This window comes from Pelophylax lessonae, assembly GCF_965119305.1.
Source record: "Pelophylax lessonae genome assembly, chromosome: 3".
NCBI lineage: Eukaryota > Metazoa > Chordata > Amphibia > Anura > Ranidae > Pelophylax > Pelophylax lessonae.
In genome coordinates, this window is record NC_138770.1 from 564,045,301 (window position 1) to 564,059,151 (window position 13,851).

Consider the following 13,851-nt stretch of genomic DNA (forward strand, 5'->3'; position numbering starts at 1 on the left):
GGAATATTAGGATGCGCTCGGATTGGATAGGGAACGGGGTTGGTAATCCAGGTGTAAAAGGAAAATGCAAGGTAAATAGTTAATGTACAGTGCATGAAACAGGTGCACAAGGGTTAATGTTCTGTATAGTAATAAGGGTTATTATACAGTAAATGTTTGGTGTTCATTCAATGGGTGTACTGAAAAAAATGGAATGCATGGTGAGTGGGGAGGGTAAACAGTTGACAAACCTTAAACTGGAAGGTTATAGTAAAGCATAACAGACATGGTAATCGCACATTAACCACTTCTGGACCGAGCCCATTTCTGACACATGTTGTTTAAAGTTAGAAATCTGTATTTTTAGCTAGAAAATTACTTAGAACCCCCAAACATTATATATATTTTAGCAAAGACTCTGGAGAATAAAATGGCGGTCGTTGCAACATTTCTTGTCACGCGGTATTTGCGCAGTGGTCTTTTAAACGCCATTTTTTTGGAAAAAAATACATTTCACTGCATTTAAATAAAACTAAACAGTAAAGTTAGCTAATTTTTTATATATTGTGAAAGATGAGGTCACACCGAGTAAATAGATACCTAACATGTTACGGTTAAAATTGCGCACACCCGCAGGATGGCGACAAACTACGGTCGATTAAAATCTCCATAGGCGGCGATTTAAAATTTTTACCTGTTACCAGTTTAGAGTTACAGAGTAGCCCTTTTTTTAGAATTATTGCTCTCGCTCTGGTGATTACGGCGATATCTCACGTGTGGTCTAAGCAGCAGTTTCATTTGCATGCACGACTTCCGTATGCGTTTTCTTTCGTGCGCAAGCTCACGGCGACGGGGGCGCTTAAAATTTTTTTTTATTTTATTTATTTTTTTATTTTAGCACAGTTTTTTTTTTTTTTTTAAATAATAATAATCTGATCACTTTTATTGCTGTCACAAGCAATGTAAACATCACTTGTGACAGTAATAGGAAGTGACAGGTACTCTTTATGGAGGGATCGGGAGTCTAAAAGACCCCAGACCACTCCAATGCACTTCAATGTATTCAAAATGCCGAAATCGGCATTTTTGAGTACTGACACTTTTTTAAATTCGTCGACTTTAGCCTTCTAGTAACCTGGACGTGACGACATCACGCCGCTTCGGGGGTTACTACATCGGAGATCTGATCAAAGTCAAATCTGCCTTTGATCGGGACTCCAACCAGCCGGTGGACATGGAGACGGGAGACCCGGGCAGAGCCACGCTGGGGTAACAGCCAAGTGGCTCCTGAGCCGCATTGGCCATTACCACCTGAAAGCCGACCACCGGCTCTAAAAAATAGTACCGAGATGATGCCTCTAGCTGCAGGCATCACCCCGGTACAACCACTTCTCCGAGCCGATGTAGAGCTACGTCGGTTTGCGGGAAGTGGTTAAAGGAATTATTGTTAAATACAATACAGTATAATTACAGGCAAAAGTTTTTCTTCAGTTTTGGATAGTGTTTGAAGAGGAAGAGGGAACAACCATTTTAGTTATAAATAAAATATATTTTTAATATAAATGCATTGGTAATGAAGCAGATGGTCAAAATGAGAACATCAGTTTCCCACCTCTTCATTTTCAAGACTGCCATCTCGGCCTTTTAAGACCTGTTCAGCTAAACAACTACTGGAAATAACAAGCCTATGTGAACAACTATTCTGCATTTCAATCAAGATTTGACTTCAAAGAAACTTTAGATAGATAGGTCCCACCCTTTGTAAAACATAAATTGTATTACAAGTCCTTAGCCAGTTAGAGCGATTGTTTTGAAACCAGCGCTATGTTACTGTATTGCTCTCCAAACGTGTCTTTCTACCTACATGTTTGTAAAATAAATACATCTATCTTTTTCAATCTGGCTTCAACAGTCAAAATGTTACTGAAACACATAAGTTTTGGGTTTTCCCCTACAAGTTGATAGCTTTGACAACACATGAGATTTTTATTGCTTCAGAACAGCATACCTAAATAGGTGCTGGGATGTTAGATTAATATTAATTCAATAGATTGTTGAAGCAATGAATGGTAAACATACAGTAACACTTAGGGCAAGAGATGCTGCAGATATATTATATGCTACACAGCAGGCCCAGACTGGGACCAAAAAAAGGCCCAGGCATTTTAGACTGAGCAGCCAAACTTTCCAGGGACCGGCGGTTGGTGACAGGATATTCATGGAGTTGGTCCTCCGCACTGTAATGTAAAGTGGCACTGTGATATAAAGCTGACTGCACTGTAAAGATGTGTAATGATTACAGTGCCCCTAGCAATCACAGCCCTCCATCACAGTGCCCCTTGCAGTCATGGGCCCCCTTTTACTCTCTGCCTCCCTGTACAATCCTACCTTCAGCAGGGCAGAGGCAGGTGTGTCTCCTGCCCCGTCGATGATGTCATCCTATCAGCAGAGCAGGAGGAGCTGCAGATCTGGATCATATTAACAAGTTAGTGATTACCCGCTTCTTAATATGAAAAGACTCTTGCTCTCTGTACAGACCTCCTGCTCTCCCGTCCCCTGCTCTGCTGATAGATTGACATTGTTGGCGGGGCGGGGGAGGAGCCACAGGCATGAGCAGGGGCCTGCAGTCTGTGGTATTCCTGTCAAGACCATGGTCACCGCTTACCTCCCTCTGTGCAGACTGGTAATCCGCGGCCCTGTGGTTGGGGGTAGAAGAGTTTGATCTTTAGACAGAGAAGCCGGAAATCAGACTCCTTTTAAACTGGGTAGAGAAGAGATGAGGCCAGGAGTTTGGAGCTGTGAGTGACAGGAGGGAGGATTGCTGCAGAGCAAGTGCCGCTGTGTAGGTATAGTTGTGTGCTAATCTGGTTGGTAGCCCTTCTAGTTGTGGCATCCTCCTCAGGCTACACTTTTCCTGGTATGGGTGTGGTTATGGAAATTAATAAATGATGGGGGAGGCAGTCCCACTTTATGTTGGACCAGGTGGTTTTAAGGCGATGATATATGGAGACCAGAGCTTAGAATGAGAGGGGAAAGGTGGAGATCATAGGTATTGAGTTGGCCCGCCACCTTTTGAGTGGATGAAAAAGACCAAAGGGGAGAGACAGAGTGCGTGGTTTTTGGTAGAACTCACTGAATGTTTTCATTTCTTTTCTTTCTGTTTATTTTTATAGCATTTTGGGGTGAATCGGAAGACAGCAGCTCAGATATTGAAGCCATGTTGAGACCACAAACCAAGAACGCTGATGCTGATGACTTTGATGACTTCTTTGACTAGAACACATGAAAATTGGCCACCATCTAAAAAAAAGACTGGAACTTTCAAACAGATGGAAATAAACTTGCATGTTATTGGTCTCAGAATAGATGTATTGAACATGTATTTTATTGGTTAAAACAGTGGCTGCCTTAATAGCACATAGGCATTGTATTATTATCCAATAAAATATTTTTGGTTTTTAACCAATGGTGTTGTATACTGTCAGAAGTAAAGCTACACTATGATGGGCCCCAACATAAACCAGGATTGCAGTACATCTACTACACATGTAAGTACAACAACAATGTGAGCATAATAAGAATTAAATCTGTTCCCAACTAATAAACCAATATCATGGTGGAATATCTGTTTTTCCTATTTATAGAAGGTGCCAAAATATAATATAAAAAATTACTTCTTTTCATCACACAGTACTTGTTTTATTTAAAGAAATAATGGGATATTTTTAGTTACTGTAAAATCCAGTTCATCGAGAGTGGGACCCCTCCAGACTACCAGGGCGGGACACACATTATTCCAGGACCCTTACCAGACTCTGGTTCCAGGCAGGGGGGAATGGGAGTGGGGGAAGCCCAGCTCAGGGAGGGATTTAAGAATGAGAGGAGGGAACCTGCAGGCAGGTCCAACTGTCCCTGGAGGTTACCTACGTCCACCCCAAAGAAAACCACCAAAGGGTGAGGGGGGACTGTACTTACCCTTCCATGGTGCGGGTAACGCTCAAGACAGAACTTCTCGCCACCGAAGTAGGGGAGCTGTCAGCCAAGGGACTGCTGTGACTCAGACCCAAGCCCAGTCCTATGCGACCCTGTGAGACGTTTAACTCGCGGGTCAGCCGCTGTCTGTGAGGCAGCCGACCTAGCGCATAGCTGTGGTCTGGAGGCGCTCGCTGGCTGGGCTGGGGGAACCACTGGATCTAGATTATCCAGCCTGTCATCCAGTAGGGCAGTTGATTGTAGATCTCCCGAGAGAAAGCAAAAAAAGATTTAAGGAAGGAGAAAATTTCTAGGACAAGAGATCCCAGTCGTACTCTTGACTAGACAAATTAAAACTGATTACCTAGAGCAGAGAGGGGGTTTGATATACCAGCAATGGACAGCTAATGGGTGTAGCCAGGTGGTTTTTGTTCTGCCTAGTACTACTTCTGGAGGAGGCAATATAACCCAGTATTTAAGACTTATGGAGCGCTCTGTCCGTCGATGAACGAAAGAAACGTGGTTATGCAGAGGATGAGTAACATACTGTGTACGTTATATACCACTGACTGTCATATGCACTATGGAGGTGAGTCACACAGCCATTCCCACTCGAATGTGTTCTGACATGTTCTAACTTGCATTCGCCTGGGCCGTAGACCAGTTGTCTCAGTCTTTACATAGTAGAAAAAATAACATACAGTATGTGCATTGCACTGTTGGGAGGAATGAGTGACAGGAATCTGGAGTAGCGGATTAACGTATAATTTTGAGTGAAGGTTGGCAAAAGTGGAAGTGAAACTTTAGCTGTTAGAACAAGTTATTGCATTCCATGAAGAAATCAGGTGTTTATGAATGGCATAGGCGATTTAAGGGGCAGGAAGATGTCCACAATGACACAAGTAGTGGGCTGCCGAAAATGCATAGGATGGATGCAAATATGAACAGAGTATGTGAACCTTTGTAAATTCATGCAGGTGTGTTTTTTTGTTTATCATAAGGGGTAGTTCACAACGGTCAACCAACATTGTTGCTTGGAAATTCCAAAAAGATTAACCACTTCTGTCCTGGAACGTTCACCCCCCTTCCTGACCAGGCCATTTTTTGCGATACGGCACTGCGTTGCTTTAACTGACAATTGCGTGGCCGTACAACGCTGTACCCAAATAAAATTGATGCCATTTATTCCAACAAATAGAGCTTTCTTTTGGTGGTATTTGATCACCTCTGTGGTTATTTGTTGCTCTATAAACAAAAAAAATGGCAATTTTGAAAACAAAATCTTTCGGATAGTGTAGTAGGTATGATTAAAAGTTTTATTCTCCATCCATGGGTAAAAAGCAAGTAAAAACAAGTGTAATCGCGGTATTCGTGACAGTGTACAAACTAGATGCAGAGTGATGAGCGGAGATTCCGTCTTGCGTTCCACCTGCTGTACTAGCGTCACGCCCTGCGTTCCAATCTCGAAAGACGCTAGTACAGCAGGTGGAACGCAAGCCGGAATCTCCGCTCGCCACTCTGCATCTAGCTTGTCTAGCTTGTACACTGTCACGAATACTTGCTATTTCCCCATGAATGGTGAATACAACTTTTAATCATACCTACTACACTATCCGGAGTATTTCTTTTTATACCCTGGCCCTTATCTGATGCGAGGAGAGGAAAGGAGGAATCTACCATCACCCTAACATCGGAGCGCCACGAGGGAACCAACCCTGGCCTTGGGGGCCAAACAAGCATGAGTGGTCTTAGTGCTATAAGACATATGAGACCCACAACATCTGGCAAGTTACCCAACTTTATCCATACCACGGTGGAGAGGACCCTGTGCCACATACATGTCACAAGGCGTATTGGATAAGATCCACACTGAGCATCTGCACTTTGATTGTATCGGAAGAGCATACAGTATTTGCACAAGGAAAATCCCTTTTGAACTTTGATCACTACAGTCACTTTATATGGACTTGCCCTTATAACTCCGGCACCACAGTATAAAATATAAGTTATTCATTACCAATTTATGCACTTTTATTATTTATTACATTGGAATATTGCATTGTTTATCCTTCAGCCCACTGATTTAGTTGATGTATATATATATATATATATATATAAATTGCAGTTATTTTTTATTGCACTAGCACCTTTATTACTGTTTGAAGAAGTCACATGATATTTACTGAACTATACGGCATATTCTTGAGTTGTTGTATTACCATTTAGCAAGCTCTGTAGGTAGGCTTGATTTAAAGGCTATTACTGACATCTCACATCTAAACTGCCTTTAATTTTAATTTATTTTTTCATAATATCCCAATACACTATTACACATCATTAGGTGCGGGGGATATACCATTGGTATATTTTCTAACACTGCGTGCCAATACCTTTACTAAGCTTTTGGGAAATTAGTGCAACTGCCCTTGCAAAGTGCACAGTCTATTTGTCTTTAGTAAATCCACCCCAATGTGTGTATGTGTACATATATACTGTAAATATATATATATATATATATATATATATACACACACACACATTGCTCAAAAAAATTAAAGGAACACTTTTTAATCAAAGTATAGCATCCATTCAATTAAACTCCTAAAATATTGATCTAGTCAGTTGAGTAACAGAGGGGGTTGTTAATCAGTTTCAGGTTCTTTGGTGTTAATGAAATTAATAGGTGCACTAAACGGGCAACATCGAGACAAACTCCAAAACAGGAATGGTTTTACAGGTGGAGGCCACTGACATTTTTCCCCTACTCATCTTTTCTGACTGTTTTTTACTAGTTTTGCATTTGGCTAGGGTGAGTGTCACTACTGCTAGCGTGAGGCGATACCTGGACCCTATAGAGGTTGCACAGGCAGCAGAGGCGGCTCTAGGCTTTGTGAGGCCTAAGGCAAAACTTGGACATGAGGCCCCACTCACGCCCATAATGGGAAAAATAATTCAGTCCCTCACAGCTAGGGGGAAAAACAACAGAGTTAAACATCTAAAGGACAACTCCAACCAAAACTACCAATAATGTACAGAGTCTATATGCTATATAATGTCAAAGCCCCGCTACCCCTCACCTTCCACCTTGGGTGCTGTCATTGTGTAGGGCAAAGGGCTCCAGCTCCATCATGTTTGGCTTTGATGTCAGATATGCAGGACTGGCTCAGCTCCACTCTCTTCCCTGGCAACTGACTCTGGCATCACAGGGGCCTCTCCTCCTCCCCCAGCCACCCAGGGGCCCTCTCCTTCTTCCCCAGCCACCCAGGGGCCCTCTCCTTCTCCTCTAGCCACTCAGGGGCCCTCTCCTTCTCCAGCCACCCAGGGGCCCTCTCCTTCTTCTCCTCCAGCCACCCAGGGGCCCTCTCCTTCTTCTCCTCCAGCCACCCAGGGTCCCTCTCCTTCTCCTCCTTCAGCCACCCAGGGTCCCTCTCCTTCTCCTCCAGCCACCCAGGGGCCCTCTCCTTCTCCTCCAGCCACCCAGGGGCCCTGTCCTTCTCCCCCAGCCACCCAGGGTCCTTCTCCTACTCCCCCAGCCACCCAGGGGCACTGTCCTTCTCCCCCAGCCACCCAGGGTCCTTCTCCTACTCCCCCAGCCACCCAGGGGCCCTCTCCTTCTCCCCCAGCCACCCAGGGGCCCTCTCCTTCTCCCCCAGCCACCCAGGGACCCTCTCCTTCTCCCCCAGCCACCCAGGGACCCTCTCCTTCTCCCCCAGCCACCCAGGGACCATCTCCTTCTCCCCCAGCCACCCAGGGGCCATCTCCTTCTCCCTCAGCCACCCAGGGGCCCTTTCCCCCAGCCACACAGGGGATCTCTCCTTCTCCTCCCGTCACCCAGGGGCCCTTTCCTTCTTCTCCAGCCACCCAGGGGCCTTCTCATTCTACCCCAGCCACCCAGGGGCCCTCTCCTTCTCCCCCCCACCCAGGGGCTATCTCCTTCTCCCCCAGCCACCCAGGGGCCATCTCCTTCTCCCCCAGCCACCCAGGGGACCTTTCCTCCTCCCTCAGCCACCCAGGGGCCCTCTCCTTCTTCCTCAGCCACCCAGGTGCCCTCTTCTTCTCCTTCAGCCACCCAGGGGCCCTCTCCTTTTCCCATAGCCACGAAGGGGCCCTCTCCTTCTCCCCCAGCCACCCAGGGGCCCTCTCCCCCAGCCACCCAGGGGCCCTCTCCTTCTCCCCCAGCCACCCAGGGGGCATCTCCTTCTCCCCCAGCCACCCAGGGGGCATCTCCTTCTCCCCCAGCCACCCAGGGAGCATCTCCTTCTCCCCCAGCCACCCAGGGGCCATCTCCTTCTCCCCCAGCCACCCAGGGGCCCTCTCCTCCTCCCTTAGCCACCCAGGGGCCCTCTCCTTCTCCTTCAGCCACCCAGGGGTCCTCTCCTCCCTTAGCCACCCAGGTGCCCTCTCCTTCTCCTTCAGCCACCCAGGGGCCCTCTTCTCTTCCCCTAGCCACCCAGGGGCCATCTCCTTCTCCCCCAGCCACCCAGGGGCCCTCTCCTCCTCCCTCAGCCACCCAGGGGCCCTCTCCTCCTCCCTCAGCCAGCCAGGGGCCCTCTCCTTCTCCCCCAGCCACCCAGGGACCATCTCCTTCTCCCCCAGCCACCCAGGGGCCATCTCCTTCTCCCTCAGCCACCCAGGGGCCCTTTCACCCAGCCACACAGGGGATCTCTCCTTCTCCTCCCGTCACCCAGGGGCCCTTTCCTTCTTCAACTCCAGCCACACAGGGGCCCTCTCCTTCTACCCGAGCCACCCAGGGGCCCTCTCCTTCTACCCCAGCCACCCAGGGGCCCTCTCCTTCTCCCCCAGCCACCCAGGGGCCATCTCCTTCTCCCCCAGCCACCCAGGGGACCTTTCCTCCTCCCTCAGTCACCCAGGGGCCCTCTCCTTTTCCCATAGCCACCAAGGGGCCCTCTCCTCCCCCAGCCACCCAGGGGCCCTCTCCTCCAGCCACCCAGGGGCCCTCTCCCCCAGCCACCCAGGGGCTCTCTCCTTCTCCCCCAGCCACCCAGGGGCCCTCTCCTTCTCCCCCAGCCACCCAGGGAGGCATCTCCTTCTCCCCCAGCCACCCAGGGGACATCTCCTTCTCCCCCAGCCACCCAGGGAGCATCTCCTTCTCCCCCAGCCACCCAGGGGCCATCTCCTTCTCCCCCAGCCACCCAGGGGCCCTCTCCTTCTCCCTTAGCCACCCAGGGGCCCTCTCCTTCTCCTTCAGCCACCCAGGGGCCCTCTCCTCTCTTAGCCACCCAGGTGCCCTTTCCTTCCCCTACAGCCACCCAGGAGCCCTCTCCTCTTCTCCCAGCCACCCAGGGGCCCTCTCCTTCTCCCTCAGCCACCCAGGGGCCCTCTCCTTCTCCCTCAGTCACCCAGGGGCCCTCTCCTTCTCCTTCAGCCACCCAGGGGCCCTCTCCTTCAACCACCCAGGGGCCCTCTCCTTCAGCCACCCAGGGGCCCTCTCCTCTTCCCCTATCCACCCAGGGGCCCTCTCCTTTTTCCCTATCCACCCAGGGGCCCTCTCCTTTTTCCCTATCCACCCAGGGGCCCTCTACCTTTTCCCTAGCCTCCCAGGGGCCCTCTCCTTTTTCCCTAGCCACCCAGGGACCCTCTACTTTTCCCCTAGCCACCCAGGGACCCTCTACTTTTCCCCTAGCCACCGAGGGACCCTCTCCTTCTCTTCCAGCCACCCTCTCCTCCCCCAGCCACCCAGGGCCTTCTTCTTCTCCTCCTCCTCCACCAACCATTTTAGGACTCTTTCAACTTCCCTGGGGCTACTCACCCCCTTTGCGTAGTAGACACCACAAATTTATTACCAGCTGGTAGAGTGACAATTCGGGGCCTGGTTACCGGTATGTTCCTGGGCCAGGGCAGAGCTCTCCTCCCAGAGCAACAACCGATGATATCACAGTGACCAGGCAGTCACTTCCTACTGATGCAGGTACACGCCCACCGATTCCTCCACATCTTAGGATTACATGATCAGACGGCCAATCCCCAGGCAGAGAAGGCGGGGTAAGTGTCAGCGGACAACAGACACCTGGCAGCCGCAGTGAAAGGGCCTGCAGCACACTGTGCAACTTTTATATCCGAGGATTTAAAACAATCTTTTACTTGGGAGATTTCTCTGACTGCGCCCTTCTAAATGTTTTCGCTCCACCACTGGCCGTGAGGCCCATGTAGGTGCGAGGCCTTAGGCGACCGCCTAATTTGCCTAATTAGAGAGCCGCCTATGACAGGCAGTCCAACTCCTTCAGGATGGCACATCAATATGTGCCATTGCCAGAAGTATGCTGTGTCTCCCAGCACACTCTCAAGAGCATGGAGGAGATTCGAGGAGACAGGCAGTTACTCTAGGAGAGCTTAGGGTCCTGCTGATGGGTTAAGGTTCTTAACCCATCAGCAGGACAGGTATCTGCTCCTTTGTGCAAGGAGGAACAGGATAAGCACTGCCAGAGCCCTACAAAATGACCTCCAGCAGGCCATTGGTGTGAATGTCTCTGGCCAAACAATCAGAAACAGATTTTATGAGGGTGGCCTGAGGGCCCGACGTCCTCTAGTTGGCCCATGTTCTCATTGCCTAGCACCGTGGAGCTCGATTAGCATTTGCCATTCAACACCAGAATTGGCAGGTACGACACTGGCACCCCGTGCTTTTCACAGAAGGGAGCAGGTTCAATGTTGGTGGGTCAATGATGGTTTGGGAAGGCATGTCCATGGAGGAACACACAGATCTCTACAGGCTAGGCAATGGCACCCTGACTGCCATTAGGTATCAGGATGACATCTTTGGACTCATTGTTAGACCCTGCGCTGGTGCAGTCGGTCCTGGGTTCCTCCTGGTGCACTACAATGCCCCGCCTCGTGGAGCGAGTATGCAGCCAGTTCCTGGAGGATGAAGGAATTGATACCACTGAATGGCTCCCAAGCTCGCCTGACCTAAATCCAATAGAACACCTCTGGGACATTATGTTTCGGTCCATCTGACGCCACCAGGAGCTCAGTGATGCCCTGGTGCAGATCTGGGAGGAAATACCCCAGGACACCATTCGTCGTCTCATTAGGAGCATGCCCTAACGTTGTCAGGCATGCATGCAAGCACATGGGGGCCATACAGACTACTGAGTACCATTTTGAGTTGCTGCAATGAAATTTCAGCAAAATGGATTAGCCTGCTGCATCATTTTTTCACTTTGATTTTCGGGGTGTCTTTGAATTCAACCATCTGTAGGTTGATAATTTTCATTTCCATCGAATGATGTGGCATCCTTTTGTTCCTAACATATTACCCAGTCCATATCAGTATGGGTATCCAGCATGATATTTTTTTCCACTGAGATCTCATGTGTTTTCAAAGTGTTCCTTTAATTTTTTCGAGCAGTGTGTATATATACTGTGTGTATATATATGTATATATATATACAAACCCGATTCCAAAAAGTTGGGACGCTGTACAAATTGTGAATAAAAACAGAATGCAATGATGTGGAAGTTTCAACTTTCAATATTTTTTTCAGAATACAACATAGATGACATATCAAATGTTTAAACTGAGAAAAAGTATAATTTAAGGGAAAAATAAGTTGATTTTAAATTTCATGGCATCAACACATCTCCAAAAAGTTGGGACAAGGCCATGTTTACCACTGTGTGGCATCCCCTCTTCTTTTTATAACAGTCTGCAAACATCTCTGGGTACTGAGGAGACAAGTTGCTCAAGTTTAGGAATAGGAATGTTGTCCCATTCTTGTCTAATACAGGCTTCTAGTTGCTCAACTGTCTTAGGTCTTCTTAGTCGCATCTTCCTCTTTATGATGCGCCAAATGTTTTCTATGGGTGAAAGATCTGGACTGCAGACTGTCCATTTCAGTACCCGGATCCTTCTTCTACGCAGCCATGATGTTGTAATTGATGCAGTATGTCGTCTGGCATTGTCATGTTGGAAAATGAAAGGCCTTCCCTGAAAGAGACGACGTCTGGATGGGAGCATTTGTTGTTCTAGAACTTGGATATACCTTTCAGCATTGATGGTGCCTTTCCAGATCCGTAAGCTGCCCATGCCAAGCACACTCATGCAACCCCATACCATCAGAGATGCAGGCTTCTGAACTGAGCACTGATAATAACATGGGTTGTCCTTGTTCTCTTTAGTCCGGATGACATGGTGTGCCAGTTTTGATTCATCTGACCACAGAACAGTTTTCCACTTTGCCACAGTCCATTTTAAATGAGCCTTGGCCCAGAGAAAATGCCTGCGTTTCTGGATCATGTTCAGATATGGCTTCTTTTTTGGCCTATAGAGTTTTAGCCGGCAACGGCGAATAGCACGGTGGATTGTGTTCACCGACAATGATTTCTGGAAGTATTCCTGAGCCCATGTTGTGATTTCCACTACAGTAGCATTCCTGTATGAGATGCAGTGTCATCTAAGGGCCCGAAGATCATGGGCATCCAGTATGGTTTTCCGGCCTTGACCCTTACGCACAGAGATTGTTCCAGATACTCTGAGAGGCTCTTTTTACACCCAATCATGTTGCCAATTGACCTAATAAGTTGCAAATTGGTCCTCCAGCTGTTTCTTATATGTACATTTAACTTTTCCGGCCTCTTATTGCTACCTGTCCCAACTTTTTTGGAATGTGTAGCTCTCATGAAATCCAAAATGAGCCAATATTTGGCATGGCATTTCAAAATGTCTCACTTTCAACATTTGATATGTTATCTATATTATATTGTGAATAAAGTATTTATTTATATATATATATATATATATATATATATATATATATATATATATATATATATATATATATATAAAATCTATGAGATTTGTAAATTAGTCCATCCCTTTTTTACTTTTTTACTAATTTGTACAGTGTCCCAACTTTTTTGGAATTGGGTTTGTATGTTTGTGTATGTATATGTAGTATATATATATATATATATATATACACACACACAGGGCTCAAAATTTCAAGTCCTGAGCTACTAGCCAGGCCTTAAGGGTTACTTGTCCCCAGTTTCCCCACCTAACCCCAACACTGTTCCGCCCTTAATTCCGCCCCTAAAAACGCCCTCATAAATGATCTAAAAAAATTACACCGTTTTTGTATGAATGCAGAAGTTACAAAAATAAATATTAATAACTTTATCAGTACAGCCTCATCAGTGCCCATCAATGCAGCCTATCAGTGCAGCATCTTCAGTGAAGTTTATCAATGCCGCCTCATCAGTGCAGCCTCACCAGCACCCATCAGTGCAGCCTCACCAGTGCCCTTCAATGCAGCCTGACCAGTGCAGGGGAAGAGAGAGGAAAGGAAGAGGAAAGCCGGCCGGATCATCACAGAGCGGGGATTGCCCCAGACCCAGTAACCGATTTCATTTGAGTTACCGGGTGCTCGCCGTCACACACAGCACCGTTTCTTGGATTGGCTCCTATGATAGACGTCACACGTCCCGGCATTGGACCAGTGTTCTGTCTATAAAAAGCATTTTTGGGTTTTACTAATCTTTTTTAAATAATTCTACTTTAAGGGGGCGTGACAGGGGGGGTATCCTATGCCATCATACTTTTGTTAATAAATATCCCTCATTCCCATCTCAAAAAGTTGGGAGGTATGCATTGTGTAATATATTTTTTCATGCACTAGTATAAGTACCTACATTTGGACTGGTATCATACACTGAACTAAATTATGAACACAACACTTTTGTTTTTGCCCCCATTTATCATGAGCTGATGAATCCAAAGATCAAAGACTTTTTCTATGTACACAAAAGGCCTATTTATCTCAAATATTGTTCACAAATCTGTCTAAATCTGTGTTAGTGAGCATTTCTCCTTTGCCGAGATAATCCATCCACCTCACAGGTGTGGCATATCAAGATGCTGATTAGACAGCATGATTATTG

The 13,851-nt window shown here is 47.2% G+C and overlaps 1 protein-coding gene across 2 annotated transcripts in view; it reads left to right on the forward strand.

Moving 5' to 3' along the window:
• Window positions 1–3,307, forward strand: part of KIZ (kizuna centrosomal protein) — a 290,355-nt gene extending 287,048 nt beyond the window's left edge. For both annotated transcript variants that reach the window (XM_082251350.1, XM_082251351.1), the window contains one exon: window positions 3,153–3,307. In XM_082251350.1, the coding sequence (XP_082107476.1) occupies window positions 3,153–3,256 (104 nt within the window). In that variant the 3' untranslated portion in view covers window positions 3,257–3,307. The remainder of the gene's footprint in view (window positions 1–3,152) is intronic.
• The last annotated feature ends 10,544 nt before the right edge of the window (window positions 3,308–13,851 follow it).